This window comes from Triticum aestivum, chromosome 1A, assembly GCF_018294505.1.
Source record: "Triticum aestivum cultivar Chinese Spring chromosome 1A, IWGSC CS RefSeq v2.1, whole genome shotgun sequence".
Taxonomy (NCBI): Eukaryota; Viridiplantae; Streptophyta; class Magnoliopsida; order Poales; family Poaceae; genus Triticum; species Triticum aestivum.
Window position 1 is genome coordinate 66,829,363 of NC_057794.1, and position 22,301 is coordinate 66,851,663.

The 22,301-nt window shown below is 48.8% G+C and overlaps 1 protein-coding gene across 1 annotated transcript; it reads left to right on the plus strand.

Moving 5' to 3' along the window:
- Window positions 1-5,488: 5,488 nt before the first annotated feature.
- Window positions 5,489-15,381, plus strand: LOC123190473 (acyl transferase 4). Its single transcript, XM_044603123.1, has 2 exons — window positions 5,489-6,037; window positions 14,198-15,381. Exons 1-2 carry the CDS (start codon window positions 5,582-5,584, stop codon window positions 15,047-15,049), a joined length of 1,308 nt encoding a protein of 435 aa, XP_044459058.1. The 5' UTR covers window positions 5,489-5,581; the 3' UTR covers window positions 15,050-15,381.
- Window positions 15,382-22,301: the final 6,920 nt, after the last annotated feature.

Consider the following 22,301-nt stretch of genomic DNA (forward strand, 5'->3'; position numbering starts at 1 on the left):
GTAAGGTGGTGGACTATACACGGTGTCGGAGTTGGAAGCACGGTCCCTAAGTAGCCGAAACACCTTAGGAGACACAACTCACAACACAAGCAAAATTGGGTTAAGTTGGGTGGTCGGAGTGTATAGTGGTCAAGCCTATGCGGAAGTGGTGGTGGTGGTTGATGAAGAAGTGACCGTCCCTAAGTAGCCTAGACACCTTAGGAGACTCAAATCACTCCTCAAGCAACCACTAATGCGATGGGGAACGAAATTGGTTAGGTTGCGGAAGGCTAAGGTGGTGTAGCGGATGATGTGGTGGAAGCCCTAGGCAAAGATACCAAAGTTCCAAAAATTTGATGGAGTCAAATGGTGTTGAAACCTATGTATATGGATGGGGGGATGTCAATAGCTACTCAACGAGCTAAAGAACGCGAAAATCGGACTCCGGATGTGAAAGTTATGGTCAAAACTGTCAATCAGCCGAGGCTGAAACTAGGAGGGGCGGTTGTACCGCTTGGGTGGGCGGTTGTGAAGGAAATATGCCCTAGAGGCAATAATAAAGTTATTATTTATTTCCTTATAATCATGATAAATGTTTATTATTCATGCTAGAATTGTATTTACCGGAAACATAATACATGTGTGAATACATAGACAAACAAAGTGTCACTAGTATGCCTCTACTTGACTAGCTCGTTAATCAAAGATGGTTATGTTTCCTAACCATGAACAATGAGTTGTTATTTGATTAACGAGGTCACATCATTAGTAGAATGATCTGATTGACATGACCCATTCCATTAGCTTAGCACCCGATCGTTTAGTATGTTGCTATTGCTTTCTTCATGACTTATACATGTTCCTATGACTATGAGATTATGCAACTCCCGTTTACCGGAGGAACACTTTGGGTACTACCAAACGTCACAACGTAACTGGGTGATTATAAAGGAGTACTACAGGTGTCTCCAATGGTCGATGTTGGGTTGGCCTATTTCAAGATTAGGATTTGTCACTCCGATTGACGGAGAGGTATCTCTGGGCCCTCTCGGTAATACACATCACATAAGCCTTGCAAGCATTACAACTAATATGTTAGTTGTGAGATGATGTATTACGGAACGAGTAAAGAGACTTGCCGGTAACGAGATTGAACTAGGTATTGGATACCGACGATCGAATCTCGGGCAAGTAACATACCGATGACAAAGGGAACAATGTATGTTGTTATGCGGTCTGACCGATAAAGATCTTCGTAGAATATGTAGGAGCCAATATGGGCATCCAGGTCCCGCTATTGGTTATTGACCAGAGACGTGTCTCGGTCATGTCTACATTGTTCTCGAACCCGTAGGGTCCGCACGCTTAAAGTTACGATGACAGTTATATTATGAGTTTATGCATTTTGATGTACCGAAGGTTGTTCGGAGTCCCGGATGTGATCACGGACATGACGAGGAGTCTCGAAATGGTCGAGACATAAAGATTGATATATTGGAAGCCTATGTTTGGACATCGGAAGTGTTCCGGGTGAAATCGGGATTTTACCGGGTTACCGGGAGGTTACCGGAACCCCCCGGGAGCCATATGGGCCATCATGGGCCTTAGTGGAAAGGAGAAAGGGGCAGCCCAAGGGGGCTGCGCGCCTCCCCCCTTCCCCTTGTCCTATTAGGACTAGGAGAGGTGGCCGGCCACCCCTCTCCCTCTTTCCCCCTTGGGAATCCTAGTTGGAATAGGATTGGGGGGGGGGGGAGTCCTACTCCCGGTAGGAGTAGGACTCCTCCTGCGCCTCTCTCTCTTGGCCGGCGCCCCCTCCCCCCTTGGCTCCTTTATATACTGAGGTAGAGGCACCCCAAAGACACACAAGTTGACACAAGTTGATCCACGTGATCTATTCCTTAGCCGTGTGCGGTGCCCCCTGCCACCATATTCCTCGATAATACTGTAGCGGAGTTTAGGCGAAGCCCTGCTGCTGTAGTTCATCAAGATCGTCACCACGCCGTCGTGCTGACGAAACTCTTCCCCGACACTTTGCTGGATCGGAGTCCGGGGATTGTCATCGAGCTGAACGTGTGCTCGAACTCGGAGGTGCCGTAGTTTCGGTGCTTGATCGGTTGGATCGAGAAGACGTACGACTACTTCCTCTACGTCGTGTCATCGCTTCCGCAGTCGGTCTGCGTTGGGTACGTAGACAATACTCTCCCCTCGTTGCTATGCATCACATGATCTTGCGTGTGCGTAGGAAAATTTTTGAAATTACTACGAAACCCAACAGGTTGTACCGCTCCTGGAGCGTCCTGGGGTTCCAGTTTTAGCTGGCAGAAGTATCAGGTTATGGGGGAGCGGTTGTACCGCCTCGGGGGCCGGTTGTACCGCTGGTGTCGGGAAAAATTCTCAGATCTGGATCGGGGATGAACTTGGGGCGCAAATGGATGATCTTGGGGGCAAAATTTGATGGATTTCGTGGATGGAAGGTGGGGAAACTTGGGGAGATGCTAGATCCACTTGAAACCAAGCAAATCCATGGATCAAAATCAACAAAACATCATCAAACCAACAAATCACAAAAAAATTTGGGGCTATTTTTGGTGGGGATTTTCAAAATTGGAAAAGAACACAACAAAATTAGGCTAGAAAACAACGAGGGGAGGCTCCGAAATCGTGATCAACGTGGCTCTAGGTACCAAGATGATGGTATCAAGAGACAAGCTGGCTCTAATCCAAGATGATGTAGGGTAGAACCCTAGTGGCCCGATCTTTCATGATAGGAGCGGAATCCCTCGAAGAACACGAAGAACACGAGGTGGAAAGAGAGGAAAAACACAAGGGGAACACAAGAGAAACACTAGAGCAACAAGAATAAGTCACACATGTGCTAGATCCTCGAATACATAAGAGAAGATACACGATCCACGGACAACTAAGGACGATACAAGGGTAGCCGGTCTTCTCCGTGAGGAGGTCTTGAATCCACGGGGGGATCTTCCCTTAGAAAGGGGGCTTGAATCCAAAGGGATCTTCTCCGAAGAGGCCGCGGTCTCTCGCACGGAGGAGATCCGATATGGATGAGCGTAGCTCTATCTCTCAAATGAGCTAAACCAACGCTAACCCTAGTACGGAGGTAAGGGACAAGTATATATAGTCCAAGGGGTAAGTTGGGGGATACATGGGGTGAAACCCCTTTCACTACGCACAGGCAGGGCGGTAGTACCGGTCATGGGGGCGGTTGTACCGCTGGATGCTCAGGTACGGGTTCCTGGTGGTGCTTCCGGATGTGCTCAGCGGTTGTACCGGTGCTTGGGGCGATTGTACCGGTCAGGTGGCTGTTACGGGGATAAACCGGTGCTGCACCGGCCTTGCACCGCTCGATCACAGAAGCTTGGCCGGTTGTTGGGCGGTGGTCGAGCGGTTGCACCGCTTGTGGGCCTTTAGCGGTAGTACCGCTTGGTGTGGGCGGTAGCACCGCTCGGGCTGTAGCAGCTGGCTCTCCTTCCCTTGCTCCCGCGCACACTTGGCCTTGGTCCTTAGGCTCTCCATGGTCTCCTCGGATGGACCTGAGTATGCATAAGGTCCGCGCTTGAGGTAGCATCCATGGCTTACATGCGGAAAGGGAAGATTTGGAAAGGAGCGAATTCACCTTGTGTCCAATGGCGTATGCTTGAGGTCTCAACATGTGGGCACTAGGGGCTTGGGGAGAAGTCGTAGTGTACATGGGGATGATCATAGGATGCTCCGCATCACATCCTCTCGGACTCGACGGCGGTGGCATCTGGCGTCATCACCTTCTTGAGGGCGTCGTTGTGGAGCCTCGATCTCCCTCAGTTGCAGATGGCCTGCAGTGTCAGGTTTGCCTCTCCCTGGCGTATCGCGTCCTCAACTCTGGCGAAGTGGTGGTTTGGTGTTCTCCTATCTTATAGGCATGTCCTCATGTTCTTCGTTCTCGGTCCTTGTTGTCTCTTGGCAGGAGCGGCACTCCACGGCCCGGAGCGAGGGGACGGCCTCAACATTGAGGTGGTCCCTTCCCGAGACGGCTTGGTGTGTTCCGTACCACAAAGAGCAGTGCTTTCTCGAGGCGACTCGGCTAGTGCCTTGTCCAGTAGTAGTGGGTGTCGTGTGTTAGGGGTGGTTTCTCCTGGTTTCATGTTTGGTGTTAGGTTCGTGGTCCTGCCACTTGCTCGGTGTCGTTTTATTTTTCTTTGACCTGCTTGTCTTAGGGTTTCCTCATCACTTTATTTCGGTTCGGCCGTTTGTGCCTTTATTTATAAAGGGGAACAAAAACCTGTTTGGAGAGAAATCAAACAACATCTCTCATGACTATCTAATACTGTTGTTGGCCACGAGGACAATTTCTCTCGTGATCATGTGCCTAACATACCAGCTTCTATATTGGCTACCTAACAATGTTTTTATATACTCCCTCCATTTCTTTTTAGTCCGCATAGAAGGTTTGATCAAAGTCAAGCTTTGTAGAGTTTGACTAACCTTATATTAAAAAAATATAAACATTCACAATATGAAATCAATATTATCAGATGCACCATGAAACGTATGTTCATACTATATAGTTTTAGTATTGTAGATGTTCATATTTTTTTATATAAATTTGGTCAAACTTTGTGCAGTTTGACTTTGACCAAATCTTATATGCGGAGTAAAAAGAAACAGAGGGAGTATTAGGTCCGGGTTACTTGTGTTTGACTCAAACATCCAACTCTTCCTTAATTACATGTTCAATCGTAGCAAACTTCCTACACATATTCGACATAGTGCCAACACAACGTACCGACCGCTCTAGCTAGGAGATAACCTACTACATCATCATTGAAAAACCACTCTGACTTGTGCGTGGACTAAAAGACTTGTGAAAAGTTATTTCTTCGCCCGTGGCTAAGCAGATATCAATCTGTGGAAGCAACTTCTGCAATTAAATTCTTATTAAAGGCATGTAATGCGTAACTTGAAATGGACCTATCATAGAGTAATACATAAATAAATAGCTACGGAACAACTTGCAAGTTACCTTGACACGGACACTTTCCATCTTAGAGTCTACTGATCTTATCTCTATAGCTAAGCTAGTAAAGTGGACTTAACAACCACTTCAAATAAATAAAAGACAAAAAGCAGACGACGATGCTCGTTTTTGCTTTTCACGACCTGAATATGCAAATCTGACGACTAGATTTACTTAACCCTCATGACTAGGATTTAGAAAAGTGAACAAATTCGACCTACGATGAGCTAGCCTTTGGTACGCAGTGGATTTCCTTTTCTCTAATGACAATGATGACGTGCACAATGAAGTAACCACCGTAACAACAACATGCACAACGTATATGCGATTCCATGGAGGCTTCGCGTCCACCATGCAGATGGGTGTACAAGAGATACGTTCGAGCCTGGTCAAGTGCATGTGGGGCCCACCATTAATTCTTCCTCATTTCACCTACTACCGGTGAGAAGCCATCGTCTATATATACACAGCTACACACACATGGCTTGCACACGCACACACACCTCGCATGTAACTAAGCACGCCTGCATTAACCGAGCAACGACACCTTAAAGTGGAAGAACCAGGGCTAGGAATCGGTAGATAGCTATGGGGTTCGCGGTGACGAGGACGAGCAAGTCGCTGGTGGCGCCGTCGTCGCCGACGCCGGCCGGGGAGACGCTGCGGCTGTCGTGCCTGGACCGCGTGCCGGGGCTGCGCCACCTCGTGCTGTCGCTGCACGCGTTCGACGGCGCCAAGCGGGTCGACGGCGCCGTCGGCGAGGGAGAAGCTGCTGCCAGCCCGGCAAGCGCGGTGCGGGAGGCCCTGGGGAAGGCGCTGGTGGACTACTACCCGTTCGCCGGGCGGTTCCTGGAGCCGGAGGAGGAGGGCGGCGAGGTGAGGGTGGCGTGCACCGGCGAGGGCGCGTGGTTCGTGGAGGCCACGGCGGCGTGCAGCCTGGAGGACGTGAAGCACCTGGACCACCCGATGGTGATCCCCAAGGAGGAGCTGCTGCCGGAGCCGTCGCCCGACGTGCCGGCGCTCGACATGCCGCTCATGATGCAGGTACGCAAGTGTACGTACGTATATGTGCGTGCACGATATTAAAAAGGAGAACGAATAACTAAGCAATACTCAATCGAGTACACACAAATATACGAACGCTAGTTGATTATTAGTTCTGGCTTGCACGGAGGTGGGGAGCCGTACGTTCGTCAAGAACCTCATTTTCTACCGTGGCGAACCTCGATCATTAGCTACCCTCCAACTAGGTTATGCGTGTTCCTCTCACTCGTCTACAAATCCATCCATTAACTACACACATTTGACAGCTACTGGTTTTCAATTATGCTAGCTTTGATTTTAAGAAATCTTAACGACGTGACGTGCAAATAATCTTAATGCTACCCGCAAAAAAAAGGTAAGTACAAACTAGCTGGCTACGTACCCATGGCCCGATCGAAAAGCTGTGGTTTTTATACATAGTCCGGCCGGCCCTATGTCTCCAGAACACAAGTTTGAATATTAGTATTTCTGTTGACCCATACGGAATAGTATTATTAAAAGAATTATTACTCGACGCAAATTGATCCCTTTTTTTTGTGATGACGCAAATCGATCTTCATCAAGCAACAACTTTTTGGGGAGAGAGTGGTAGTACTATAAATTTGAAAAGCCATAGCGTGTAGCAGGTGGCAGCACTGGGACAATTTTGTGCGCGCTGGCTACTTTCTGACATGCAGACAGCGACGAGAGCACGTATAAACCAGTCGTGGTACTATACATGCTTTTTGATGTTGTAGCGATCCGTGGTACCTCCACGCCAATGAACATGGTGCCGGCAGCGACGCATGAAATATAGGAGTAGTACTATATACTATATCAATATATGTATTGTATTGGTGAGAGATGGTCGATATCATCACGACCGGCCACCCGATCTCGAGCATGTTAAAGCTGGATCGACAAAAGCAATGTCGTTCGCCCTCTACATACACATATGTAGGTGATATTCCATGCGGCACGTACCGACGTACTCCCTCCGTTCGGACTTACTTGTCTCGGAAATAGATGTATTTAAAACTAAATACATCTATATACATCCATTTCTGCGACAAGTAACTCCGAACGGAGAGAGTACGAGTACGAGCACAAAACGATGGATCAACGTACCTGCCAAGAGACCGTCTGCTCGATCGTTTCTTAATCGAGAGAGTAGGAAACTTGGTGAACCACTCCACATCAGAGCAGGCCGATCTGGAAAATATATGCGTGGTGCAAGTCGATCGCTGGCTTGGCGGGAAAAAGATGTAACACGTGAGTGAGGCTGCACTCGCACAGTACGGGGAGTAACCTTTTTGGGTGGGCAAGGAGGCATGCAGGAGATGGGAGCCCCATCGATCACGGCAAGCTAGGCATAGTGGAGTAGGGAGATCGCTTCAGCAGAGTGGCAGAGCGTACACTCGATCCAGATCGGGCGAGCACCTACTACCACGCACTACCTTTTACCTTTTGAAATATACTACTATAATGGATGATACGGATCTTTTTTCTGGTGAAATGACAAAAAGGATGCACACGATATATGCAGCTAGTATGCACCACAACTAGCTTGTTAAGATAGGACTGCCCATCCACCGGTCCAACGAATCATCATAGCTAAAAGCAGTAGTATATTCTCGCTGGGTATAGGTCAGTTGGTGCATGTCCAAAGGCTAGGACACATGCCTGATGCACGGGTGCACGGTACATGCCACATTTGTCACCTGCACGGGTAAGCAGATGTCATGCTTGCGTGTTCTTACTACAGTTAGCTGGTGCTGCTATAGTTACACCGGGACATGCACGCAGCCGTGAGGTTGTTCTTTTTTTTTGGAAATGGCAGGATTTTTGCACTCATTAAGAAGAAAAAAGTTGCTCGATTAATTAGGAAAATTCAAAATATCATTTAATATGGAAAGCCGTGAGGTTGTTGTTATCGTTGGTTCAAGCTGGCGACGCCTTCTGGTCAATGGCTAGCTATGCACGCATTTGTGGGTTTTATGCGTTGGTTGCTCTCCATCAACTTTGTTTACTCCCTTGGGCAATATCATATCAGTGCCTACTTTTCTTGAGCATCGTATGTCACCTGTGAGCGAAACATCCGGGTTACCTCTCACGTCTTTTTCTACGTACGTGTTGGGCTAATCGTGCACCATGGTTTGCTAGGTTGACCTTAAAGCCACAAAGTGCAACCATGCCATGTGGAGATAAGACTCCAGCTAGCAGGTGCTTGGGTAGTTTTCTTCAATGAATTGGAAGGAGTGGATTGCCACTATTGACCATGTTAGTGTTACCATCAAAAGTCTTTACTCAATCTATACCCAGCTGGTCCTGCCTGGCTTGACTAAGACTGCCAGTACTGATGGCTGCAAGCTGCTAGTAACTTATAGGTTGTAAATTTTAGGAAGTGGGCCTTGCTTGACTTGGGAGCACTAAGATCTAGCTAGATCATGCATGAAGCTGGTGGTGCGGGAGTAGTTGCGTCGGTGAAAAAGAGCAAGATTTAACCACCCGTTTTGATCAGTCGGCAGTGCACGCGACCACGGTATAGTATCGGGTCACATTCTTGCATGACTCAGCTAGTAGGTTGTAAATGGACAACTATTAAATCGATCAAGTAGCTTTCTTTGACCCCGGGTGGTGTCTTCCCTAGCGCGTACCACCAACCTTGCACACGCCAAAGCCGGCCACTCCCTAGCTGTCACATATTGGTCACGTTAGTGACATAGTATCATCTTAGTTTCGAATTATAAGATGTTTAATTTTTTTAATATAAATTACATGCATATTGAAATAAGTGACCGAACACACTAAAACACGTCTATATACATCAAATTCAAAAAAAAAGTTTGAAGATCCTATAACTCGAAACAGAGGCTTAGCTAACACTAGACATGTGTTAACGGTTTTTCTGGTCCATTTCATTAAGCCGGGAAAATGGTTTAGGTAGCTAGACCGAACTAGTAGCAAAGGTTACATCCGTATTGATTGCTTACGCACAAGAACAGAAACACCCGCAAAAAAACAAGAACAGAAAGAGGTAAGCACCAAAAACACCTCAAAAAAAAAGAGGTGAGCATCACGTCAAAAAAAGAAGAAGAGGTGAGCACCAGATAAAAAGCACAACACTGGTACGTACAGTTGCGAGCTTGCGACCACTTGAGTTGAGTGAAGTGAAGGTGTCTATGGGCAGGCCAGGCATGCAGGTCCATCACAACAAGTTGCTACCTAGTAGTAGCTAGCTAGCCGGCCTTCTGCTGGATGGAGATTTGAGAGTGGAGGGTCGAGATCGATCGAGCACCTACCACCACCACCTCCATTGATTTCCTTTTCATACGTCACATACATACATACTCTAGTTAATTGGTACTCCCTCCATTTCAAAATATAGTGTGCCCGCGCTTCCTGAGGTTCAACTTTGACCATAAATTTAACCAACGAGACCAACTGCGGCAGAAGAAAAAATTATATAATTAAAAACTTCTTTCGAATACGAATTCACTGATATTATTTTTGTTCCCGCCGCAATCGGTCTTGGTAGTTAAAATTACGGTCAAAGTTGAAGCACGTGGATAAAGAAAGCACTACACTGTGAAATGGAGGGAGTAGCATAGAAGCCCAAATAGGGATTGGCTACCGGTTATGCCTTGCTAGGCAGTACTATATTCCTGTGGCTAGCTAGCTAGGGTGCAGGTGCAACCCTAGGGTACCTCCACACAATGGGTTAGAAACGTGGACGCACGCCCAACCGTAGTACTACGCGTGTAGGGTCAATGATGCATATCTCTAACCTGCTAGCTTGTTGCTTGAGTTGCACCTTGATCTGCACGTAGCTCTAGTCCTCTTGCTGTGTGCACACGTCGTTGTTGCCGATTAGTTAGCTCCAGCTTGCCACCTGGTGTGATCGATGTGCACGCCATAGGACTAGAGCTGTTGGGGGGTGGACTTACTGGCTAGTTTGATTGTGTCCTGGAGGCGGTTTGGTCGAAAGGATGCCGTCGTGCTTGCACCCACCTAGCCAGCATCCGTACTGTTGGCCGCTGTAGATGTATGGTCCAGTGGTGGATCGATCGTTTTCGGGCTATGTAACTGTTGTACCAACTTGTTGCACCAAAAGAGAGAGATGTTGCACCAAGTTTCTTGAGCACGCAAGGTCACCTCTCTCATATAATATTTTATGTGCGTGCTGCGTTAATCATCATGCATGAATTAATGGACCATGATTTGTTTGGCCGGCATTGACCTTACGTTCAGTTACCTACAGAAATTGAAGCACTTTGTACGTTGTCATATGCAGAGAAAATGAAAGAGGAGGCCCGGGGGTGGGGGGTGGGGGGTGTCTAATGGTCAAGGGACGACAATGCGGATCATGGGAATAGGGGAAATTTATCCTTTTTGGTTGGTGTTTTATCAAAAAAAAAAAAGTATTCCCGTTTATGTTTTCGTTCTGTGAATTTCCATTTCCATTTTTTCTTTTAAATATTTAGCTGGAACGGATGGTAAGTTTCCAAGCTGGTTTCATCCCTAATTGTCACTAATGACCTTGTTACTTGCTGGCTCTTGGATGAGCAGTGGACGTTAAATTGACTAATTATTTTTCCTATGTCTCGAATTGACTCTGAAAAATGCAACTTTAGCTTTGTGAAAAGTGCAAGAAGGAGTTGTACATTTCCAACAACATTGACTTAGATGTAAGAAAACCACAGACTAGTTAGGTTTAGTGAAACCCAAAATTGTTATTTTGGCTGACATACTCATGAAATTCTATTTATAGTGTCGAGCTTGTTTAAATTAGAATTTAAAAACTATGCGGATTAGTAGAAGAAAATCTCTGCTCAACAGACCATATTGGATTCTCTCTTGCCAAGTTCAAGCACTATTGGATTCTATAATAAGTGGTTGGCGTACGTGTTCATAACAATGCAAAGGTGGATACACTTGCTTCTCCTATTACATAAGTAAATACAGTGCATCCCTAAAAAAAAGAAGTAAATACAATACATATAATTACAGTTGCTTTTTTTAACACAGTTGCAGTTGCATTTAAGTATAGTGAACTCGATTGGGCATAATTTGGGTTCAGTTTATGGTTGTTACATTATGTTGTCACATGCTTATTTTATAATCTGCTGTGAAAATTTAGACATAATAGTAGGGTTAAAAATTTCAACGAAATTTCTGAAATTTTGCATATTTCAGTGGGGTCCGAAATATTTTCAACCCTGAAATTTCGAGGTAGATTCAAACAGATTTCGAATATATTTAAATTATGTCTTAATTCATTAAAATTAAGTGAATTTTCAAAAATTCAAAATTCAAAATAATTTCTGAAATTTCGCATATTTCGGCGAGGTCCGAAATTATTTTGTTTCCAAAATAACAAAAACCTAGCCGAAAGCGAGTCACAGAAATACTAAAATAGAGAAAGACAGGTGGAGCAAACTGGGTTACCGGAATCTACTTCAATGTCAAACGCAACCTTGGCTGAGAGCTATGCCACCGGGAGGGAGCAGGCACAGGTTTTGTTATCTAGAGTAATGCTGCACTTACATAATGCTTTACGGTGGTGGAATCAACGGATTAGTATTGGAGGATGCACAAACCGAAATTCAGGAGATTAGTGATTGGGTCGGTGAAAAGAGGAAGCAGGGATTGAGGAACATCACGGACCCAGCCCCCGCGTCGTCCCCCTGGGGGCGGCTCGGGCGGAACCCTAGCCGCCGCCGCCGCCGACCCCACCAACGCCACCTCCCCTCGCCGCTGCTGGCAGATGTCGCCGGGCAAAGCCCGCCGACGGCCGGCGGCGGCGGGATTCGCTCCCTTGCGTGCGCATCGGCTCTCCTCTCCCGCATCCTCCCCTGCTTCAACGACGACCCCTGACCCTTCTCCCTGGAGCCCCCCCGCTGCGCAGTGCCTCCCCTTGTCAACGTCGTGGCTGGCTCCCCGGATCCCCTCTGTCGTGGTCTAGTTGGGGCACCTCCTTGCATCGGCCTCCTCTGGCCTGCGGGGAAAGCGGCGGCTCCACTCAGATCCAGGGGCTCGCGCGGTACGGCTCCCCCTCGCTCGTTCGGCGGTGACTGGGCAGCCCTCGTCCGGCAGTTGCAGCAGCAGGTGGCTGCTGCTCCCTGATGGCCTGGGTCGTCGTCGCCTCCTCGTGGTGAGGCGGGCTGCTCGTTGCCGCCGTTCTCCCCGGCTGCGGGCTGCCTCCCCTTCGTCGGATCTGATGTCTCCTGCTGGCCGTGCCAGCTTGTTTCCTCGGCACCCCCATGGCCCGGCTCTTGCCTAGATGTTGGGCTTCGGCGGTGGGTGGCCAATCTCCTCGGGATGCAGTGTGGAGGATGCAAATGCCGGGTAAAAGCTCAATCGACGGCGACACCTACGGGTGCCGTTTCCTTCCTGGAGGCGTCGAGTTGGCACTGCCGTCCTCTCCCCCTTGCTCTTTGATCCAGAGAGAAATCTCGGACCCGGGTTCCCCGAGTCCGGCGGTGTCGACGTCTCCACGTCAATTCCTCGTTGGGGGCATCGTCTTGGATTGTTCTGCTCTGGGCGGATCCGCCCCTTGCTGCTCCATCTTCACCTCGGTTAGGATCCTAACAAGCCTTTGTCCTAGGACACTCTGTTGGCGCTTGCCTGGACGCCTGGGGTGGCCTAGACGACTTGCTACCCTTCGACCTCGGCGGCAGTACATCGGTACTGTGCCCTCCGGTCTCGGTGGCGCGTTGTCTTTCGGCTTCGCCGGCGGCACACCGGTGCCGCCGCACCAACTCGGCTATCCGACGCCCTTCGTTCGTGCCATTGACGCTTCTTGGCATGCTCCTACTTCGATTATCCTTATGGACAGGGCTATGCATCATGGTGGCCCAGACGACGCTTGCGTGGATATCCTGGCGTGGCCTTGGCGGCAAGCTGCCCTTCGACCTCGGCGACGATACACCGGTGTCGTGCCCTTCGGTCTCGGTGGAGCGCCGTCTTGCGGCTTCGACGGTGGCACACCGGTGTCACCGCACGAACTCGGCTATGCGACGCCCTTCGTTCGTGCCAATGATGTTCCTCTGTGAGCTGCCGTTTTTGGTGCCTTTTTTCTCCCTAGGGCTTCTTGTGGTTCTTTGTTGATGGTGGAACGAGCTGCTCGGCGGAGCTTGCTCCTGAGGTGTTGGTTACCAGGGTTTTCGGTTTGGTCTCTGTGCCAACCTTCCCCTCTGTTTACTTCGTTCTTTCTCTAGTTTTTGGCTCTCCTCCTGGGCGCCGTCCTCTGTAATTTTCCTTTGCACTTTGTGTGCGCCTTCATGTATTTGTACTGACTGCCAAGTCACTCTTCGAGTTGGAATATAACAAGCGGTGGGGTTTGACCCCCCCGTCAATCTCAAAAAAAAAAAAAGAGGAAGCAGGATTCATTAAGTGAGTTATAGGTCAGATGAGTCAATCGGTAAGTAGCTCTCATTGACAAGTGACTTGTAACACGACCACGACAGATCTTATCTGTTCCTACTGTCCTGCTACCAACTTTCCGCTTCTTTGACAGCACCGTGCTACCAACCATGGACATACCACCGGTAAATTTTTCATTTTTTTGTTGAGTTAAACCGAAAGGAGATTCTTGCATGCCCACATGTTTTTCCTTTTACCATTCGCTAGATAACATCCATAACATGGAGGCCCAGTCGAATGGTACATTTAGTTGTGGGCGATGAGTGGATATTTATCTTTTCTATTCTAAATTATTGACCATTTCTTTCGTAAAAATCTCTCTAGTATTTAAAAAGAACATAAGACTCCTATTTCACTTTTTTTTTCATCATCCCTTTGTTCAACCTTCTATGTATATGATAATCAATTACCTTAATTTACTTATCTTCTGAATCAATTGCACTTTAATTTACTTACCAAACTCATAATCAAAATACAAGGTAATTCACAATTAAAATTTGATGAACATTTATTTACACAATTACTTCCTCCATTCTAAATTAGATGACTCAACTTTGTACTAACTTAGTACAAAGTGAAGGAGTATATTCTTATTGACAGGTAAATCATAAACTAACATACTAGAATATTTATATCCCTTTGCAACGCACAGGCATTGTTGTAGTAAAATAAAGCAATCAGCAATGATCCTTGAACGCTTGGTAAAAAAAAAATCCCCAAACATTAAGTTTCGACTGATGATTGTTCGACGTGCAGGTGACGGAGTTCACGTGCGGCGGGTTCGTGGTGGGCCTGATCTCGGTGCACACGATCGCCGACGGCCTCGGCGCCGGGCAGTTCATCAACGCGGTGGGGGACTACGCGCGCGGCCTGCCCAAGCCCCGCGTGTCCCCGGTCTGGGCGCGGGACCTCATCCCGGACCCTCCCCGGATGCCGGCCCCGCCGCCGAAGCTGGAGCTCCTCGACCTCCGCGAGTCCACCGTCGACCTCACCCCGGACCACATCGCCAAGGCCAAGTCCGACTTCTTCGTGTCCATGGGGCAGCGCTGCTCCGCCTTTGACGTCTGCGTCGCCAAGACGTGGCAGTCCCGCACCCGCGCCCTCCGCCTCGCCGGGCGCCTCGCCGACGACCACCCCGTCCACGTCTGCTTCTTCGCCAACACGCGCCACCTCATGCTCGCCGGCGCCGCCGAGGGGTTCTACGGAAACTGCTTCTACCCGGTGACGGTGACGTGCAGCAGCGCGGAGGTGGCGGCGGGGGAGGTGGTGGACCTGGTGCGCACGGTGCGGGACGCCAAGGCGAGGCTCGCCGGCGACGTGGCGCGCTGGGCGGTGGGAGGGTTCGCGCAGGACCCCTACGAGCTGAGGTTCACGTACGACTCGCTCTTCGTCTCCGACTGGACGCGGCTCGGGTTCCTGGAGGCGGACTACGGGTGGGGCGCGCCCACGCACGTCGTGCCCTTCTCGTACCACCCGTTCATGGCCGTCGCCGTCATCGGCACGCCGCCGGCGCCCAAGATCGGCGCGCGGGTCATGACCATGTGCGTCGAGGAGGCGCACCTACCAGAGTTCCGTGACCAGATGAACGCCTTCGCCGCCGGCAAGTAATTGATCATCGCCGATCAACACCCAAGACCCAAGCAAGTATGCAATGCAAGCTGTTAATTTCTATTTTTAATCCAGTAGATCTTTATACTTGTCGAAACGGCCGTCACGGTTCGTGTGCGTGTGTAATTTGGTTTGCTTTGAATTTCCCTAAACAATCTGGTGCAATTAGCGTTGTGCTTGTACGGATTTGTCCAAGGCTGTCATGTACCGTGAGATGGTCCATGTACCGGGAAGAATATCTCTAGGTGCAATCGATGAATGATGAAAACAATAAATAACCATCATTTGTACTCCAATATATGTCTACAATATATATGTCCCTCAGCGGCTCAGCCTGTGTCATATGGGAAAATGGTTCTTGTGGCATATGAAAGTGTACACTCAATGAGGAGAAGGAAGAAAGGAAAGAACTATTCATGTGCGGTGAAACTTGATATGATGAAAGCCTACGACAGAGTAGAATGCCATTTTCTAGAAGCTATTATGATTAAGTTGGGCTTTAGCATCAGATTTGTGAGACTGGTCATGAAATGTGTATCCTCGGTGAGATTCTCAATGAGAGTTAATGGGGAACTTTTGCCCTACTTTACACCGTCGAAGGGACTCGGGCAGGGGGACCCAGTATCACCTTATCTTTTTTCTTTTATGTCCTCAAGGGTTCTCCTCCATGCTGAAATTTTATGGTGGTAACTATACATTGACAGAGGAGTCAAAGTGAGTTACAGATCCCGGGTTAGCCACTTATTATTTGTCGATGATAGTTTGATTTTCATTGGTGCAAGCGATCAAAGTGATGTCCGTTTAAACAAGACACTTCAAGTTTATGGTGATGCATCTGGACAGCGTGTCAATAGAGATAAAAGTGCCATCTTCTTCAGTTCTAATACGCCTCCACATGTGATGCCTGGTTTGAAAAACTCATTGAATATTCATGCAGAGGCTTTTAGTGAGAGATATCTCGGGCTTCCCACGGCAATTGGGCGAATTACAAGTGGGACTTTTGATCATATTGTTGAGTGAGCTTGCAGTAAGATACAAGGCTGGTTAGACAAGTTGTTAGCTTGTGCTGGTCGTGAGGTCCTGCTTAAATTTGTCGTTCGAGCGATGCCGACATATAGTATGGGCACGTGTCTGCTGACAAAAAAAGTGTGCAAAAGCATTACTTCCCCAATGGCTAAATATTTTTGGAATAGTTCTCTTGACAAGATGATGTAGGGTGGAACCCTATACGGCCAATCTTTCATGAAAGGAGCGGATCCCGCAAAGAACACGAAGAACACGAGGAAAAAATGAGAGGAAACACGAGGGGAAACACTAAAACCAACAAGATATGGTCACACATATGCTAGATCCTTGAAACACAAAGAGATACAAGATCCGAATCCAACAAAGGACGATACATAGGGTAACCAGTTCTTCTCCGTGAGCCTCAAGTGCTTGAGCTTCACGGAGTTGTTGTTCTTGGCGTTGTGCCTCGGCATCTTGTGCATCTTGGTGTAGACGCGCTCGCTCTTCCGCTTCATGTTGACGTTGTCGTTGCCGTTCTCGTGCTAGCGCAAAAGCCGCTTGGGTTTGACGTTGTCGGTGCTCATATAGAGGATTGAGGCTTACTCGACGATCGTTGCGCGCGGCACGTCGAAGAGTGTTCGATTCGGTGTACTTGAGCCGGAGAGGGTGAAGTCGAAGTGTCGACTTGAGCGGCTCTGTCTTGATGAGGACGAAGTGAAAGAAGAGCAGTTGAGCAACAAAGCACGAATCTCGTCCATTCTTGCGTCGTTCTCTTGCTTGTGATCGTCGAGTTTGTGGTCGAAGTAGTCCCTTGTACGTTGCTCGGAGAGTCGCAAGTCGGCGGCGAGGTTGTCGATGCGTTCACTCATTGCTTGTTGCTCTTGATGCAACGCACGTTGTGCATCAAAGAGGTGGCTCTTGGTGACATAGGAGTTCATGTCATCGCCGTGCTCAATGAAGAGTGGGTTGGTAGAAGTACTTGGCCTATCCATCATTTCAAGAGAAAAATATGAGTGGTAGAAAGAGAAAAACGTATACCAATTGTACCTTGACCAAATTTGAAGGTGAATCAATGATCACACCAATGTGGAACAAGGAAATAACACAATTGGTACCAATTCTTGTCGGTTTCTCACACCTACACAAGTAAAACCTTATGGTGGAGCTTAGTTAGGATGGTGGCACAAAATTTGATGCAATTGTAAGTGAGCTTCAATAATGTTGAAAAAGATTCGCAAGATTGCAATGCAACAAGTAGACCAAGCAATATGCGGTACACGGAAACACACACGCAAAAAGATAAGTGGGGTCGTGCAACCACGGGTGAGCCAAAATGTGGAATCCACAAAAATGCTCTTGTTGCACAACACTAAAGAGACGCTAGCACGATTGCACAATAGGCGGATACAAGACTTGTGCACAACCTACTAGGCAAAAATGCAACGACTTCTATCACAAGTATGCTCTATGTATGGTGTTTCTATGACATGATCCAAGATGATCTAGTATGACAATCTTAATGTTGTATGATGATATGGTTCTTGCTTAAAAGCTCTTTGCTTATCTTTCCCTTTTGCTTAAAAGCTTGTTTGGCTCTTTCTTGTTTGAGCTCTTTTCTCATGCAATGCTTCATGAACCAAGATAGCAATTGTGTATGCAATGACAACCTTGTGACACAAGAGATGATACCAAGATATGCACCAATGATGTATGTATGCTATGGGAAATGTGATCACTAATGTGCACAAGTCTCGTTGCCGGCAATACTCAAAAGCTAGTCTCGATGGGTAAGCAACGCAAAGGAGTAAGGCTATTGTCGGTGTCAAAACCGGCGGATCTCGGGTAGGGGGTCCCGAACTGTGCGTCAAGGCCGGATGGTAACAGGAGACAAGGGACACGATATTTTTACCCAGGTTCGGGCCCTCTCGATGGAGGTAATACCCTACTCCTGCTTGATTAATATTGATGATATGGGTAGTACAAGAGTAGATCTACCACGAGATCAAGGAGGCTAAACCCTAGAAGCTAGCCTATGGTATGATTGTTGTATATGGAGTTGATTCCCTACGGACTACAACCCTCCGGTTTATATAGACACCGGATAGGGTTCGGGTTACATAGAGTCGGTTACAATGGTAGGAGATCTTGAATATCCGCATCGCCAAGCTTGCCTTCCACGCCAAGGAAAGTCCCATCCGGACACGGGACGAAGTCTTCAATCTTGTATTTTCATAGTCCAGGAGTCCGGCTGAAGGTATAGTCCGGCTACCCGAACACCCCCTAATCCAGGACTCCCTCAGTAGCCCCTGAACCAGGCTTCAATGACGACGAGTCCGGCACGCAAATTGTCTTCGACATTGCAAGGCGGGTTCCTCCTCCAAGTCCTTCATAGAAGATTGTAAACACCAAGAGTAGTGTCCGGCTCTGCAAAATAAGCTTCCACATATTGCGATAGAGAGAATAATATTAACACAAATCAAATCTGCTGACGTTTTCCGCAGTGCGTCATCACACTATAGCCAAGTCCTTGACTTGAATCGTTTTCACCTTTCCGCCTCAGCGTGTTTTGCGAGGCGGTTTCCTTGGCACGTCTTGTCAAAGCAGAGATCGTGTGCCCCCCTTTTACGGGATTCTCATCAATACGAACGTGGGGTAACCCAACCGTGCCCGTTAGCGTGTTTTCTCGATTAAAGGTGAGTCCCAAACGGTTACGGGGAGGGCTCCTGGTATTCAACCTCTTATAAAGAGACCAGGGCCTTACTCCTTTTTCTCCAATCCCAAAACAAGTTCGCCCGTCGCCTCGAGTTCCAACACCCTAGGCTCCAGATTTCGAGCGCCTCAGACCTTCGACAATGTCCGGTTCCGACCTTCAAGGCTGATGGATGCCCTCCTCCGTCACGGAGGAGGACGTGCTAAAGTTGAGAGAGGCTAAGTTCTTGACCGCCAAAATTTCGCACAGGTTGCCTGCTCAAAGGCAGGCTATCCCCAGTCCCCAGCCCGGTGAGAGCGTAGTGTTCGTGTCTCACTTCCTTCGGGGGTTAGGCTTCCCGATGGACCCCTTTGTGAGGGGACTGCTGTTTTATTACGGGCTGGAATTCCACAACTTAGCTCCGGAGTCCATCCTCCATATTTCCTCGTTTATCGTTGTATGCAAAGCGTTCCTCCATGTTACCCCTCACTTCGGATTATGGCTCAAGACTTTCAAAGTGGAGCCGAAGATGATCAAGGGACGGCACGCAGAGTGCGGAGGCGCTGTTATAAGCAAAAATGTTGATGCTCCATGGCCCGAGGGCTCTTTTCAAGAGGAGCTAGGCTTGTGGCAACGAGAGTGGTTTTATATCACCGCTTCCCGGAGCACCAAGTGGGTGGCGCTTCCTGACTTTCGCTCGGGTCCCCCACCACGGCTAGCGTCATGGGTTAACAGAGGGTTAGATTGGGGTTTGCCCAAAGACGTGCCCCTGTTACAGGGCCGAATTAAGTATCTCTTGGAAGGAGACCTGAGCTTGGTCAAGGTGACGCAGGTCATGCTGATTCGCCGAATATTGCCCGGCAAACGTCGCCCCCTTCACCTGTGGGAGTTTAATCCAGAGGGACCGCGAGCTCTCCAGAACTTTATGGGTGCGACGCCCGCGGAGATGTATAGACTGTTCTTCGGATCACAAGAGATGTGTCCGGATTTAACCGAGGACGCATGCCTAAGCTGCAATCGCCCGGATACTCAAGTAAGCAACCTTGTGCCCGGACCTTCTATCCGTATAATTGTCATAAACTTGCCCCTAAAAGAGTCGTCCTTTTAAACAGGAGTGGATATCGAAGGCAAAGCTGATCAGGTGTCCAGCTCCCCTTCCTGAAACCAGGACGGATCCCATGCTGGTCAGGATGCTGGAGATAATGCCTTTGGAGGGGGAGGACAAGGAAGCTATGGCCTCCTCGAAGGAGGCTGCTCCGAAGGGAGGAACCGACAATTCCTCTCCTAAGGGGAAGAAGAGAGCCGCCTCTGACGACCCGGAAACCATGGCCTCGAAACGGGGGAGAAAATCCTCGTCAGAGGGTCCGACGCCGGGGAGTTCCTCGGCCGGACTACGCCCTCAAGGGGATCAGCCCTCCAGCGAGCTGTAAGTGGAGAAAAGATTTTCCTTTTGAGGGATGAGGGAAGTCCTTGATTTATGTCTGAGAAGATTAACCAAACCTTTATCTTGTAGCTCGGACCTCAGCCCTTCTCAGCAGAGCTCGTCTTCGAGGGATCTCCTTCCGGAGATGATGGAGAGCGGGACGCCTCCCCCTGCCGTGCCGCCTAGCGAGGCGGGCGACCCTGAGGTGTCGTCGCGGAGGGTTTCTCCAAATCCGGCAGGGGCGGAAGGTGGCTATGCGGCCCCCCGAGGTTCTCCGCGTCCGGCCTTCGAAAGAGGTCATGGGACGATCCCGGCACCGTCTGGTGCTCGGCCGGAGGAGCTAAAGATTCTGCTGGGGCGAGCTTCTATCTCAGAGGAGCACCGCGCATTGATGGGCACGGTGATTGAAAGGATTTCATCCGTAGAGAGCGGATTGTATGCGGCCGTCAAAAGTTTACTGACGGGTTTCGAGGTACATTAGATAATGTATACTTTTGCCAGTTGTGCATGAGTAAGATGCGCCCTGTGTAGATAGTAGCCCCTGAGACTCTGCGCGTCGTCAAGAAATAACGGCACGCGGAGGATCATAATCCCAGGTCTAAGATGTCGCCTTTGAATGTAGGCGGCAGGGTGTCCGGAATCAAGCCGAACTGACGATTTTGCCGAACTAAAGCGGCAACTGGACGTGGCAGATGCCGACATCACGCTTGTCAATAAGCGGCTTAATGAGGCTCAAGGTATGTAATTCCTCGGGCGGCATCAGGTAAGAACAGTTTTATGCCTGTGTCTTATGATGTGTGTGCTTGACGCAGATGGTGCGGCCGCCGTGGAGAGTCTTAGGGCAAAACTTGCCCGAGCTAAAGAACAAGCCAGCGGAAGTGACGCGGCCACCTGGAAAGCCCTTGAAGAGCTGAGAGCCGAACATGCTGCTCATTGCCGAAGCAAGGAAGAGATGACCGAGATGGCCGAAAAGTTAAAAAGCGCTACAGACCGTTGCAGACTTCTTGAAAAAGAAGACCAGGCAAAACAGACGGACTTAGAGAAGGCCGTTGCCAATGCCAAGGACGCGCGCTCTGCGATGAGAGCTGCGAAGGAGGAGCTGCGTCAGGCCGAACAGATTGCGGCTGGAAAGCCCTTTATGCTGTGAAGGAAATTTTGTGATCCGAAGTTTGCTCCGTTGGACCGGATGTGGAGTGAGGAGGATACCTATCTGGACTTGGCAGCGAGTGCTGCTGATGCGACCGAACACTTTCGAGATCAGAAAGACCGCGAAGTGGAAAAGCTTTTCTGGTCGCAGTTTCACAATCCAGAGCGTCCACTGGCAGTGGATGATCGTTTGGCTCAATGGGCCGAACTGAATAGGTTGTCTGGACGTGCCATGAAGTACGTCATAGGTCACCTGTGGCCGGGGAGATCGGAGCCGAAGAGTTATTTCAGCTTGGTGCAGCAATTCCTTGACGCAGTGTCGCGTATAAATGTAATGAAGAGGTCAGCATGCATAGAGGGCGCTAGGACGGCTCTTGCCTGTGTTAAGACATACTGGGCAGAGATGGAGACCACCATTGTTGCGTCCCGAGATTCGAACAAAAGCCGAGTACCCTTCGAGCACTATTTTCAGGAAGTTCTTGAAGGCGCTCGTGTAATAGAGACGCAGTGCCTAAAAGATGCTATGTTATGATAGCATATGTAATTATAAAGTAATATTTTGATAAACTGTAGTGGCCTTTTTTATACTTGTGCCTCCAAGTATTGGGAACACCTCCTGTGCGGCCATTTTAAGATACATACATATATATAGAATCTGAAAGATGGCAGTCGTTGGCTTTAGCCCCCACGCACATAGTGCGGGGGTGCGTGCAGAAGACGCATTTTCACACTTAACCCAACGTCTTGGTCCTACAAAGGAGGTGATAGCGCAGCGGGCCAGGCAACCGGACTATAATGCTTTAACACTTTCACTTAGCCATAGGAGTTTGACAGTGAGACTATTTAGGTAGCTCCTTGGTGGCAACTGCGCTCGTCCGAGTTTGGGGCGCGTATGTGCCTGACCGGGAAGTGGCCCTTCGTTAAAGCAGAGGAATCCGATAGATTCCAATATGTCATCGAGTGGCTGACCAGTCTCATGCTACATC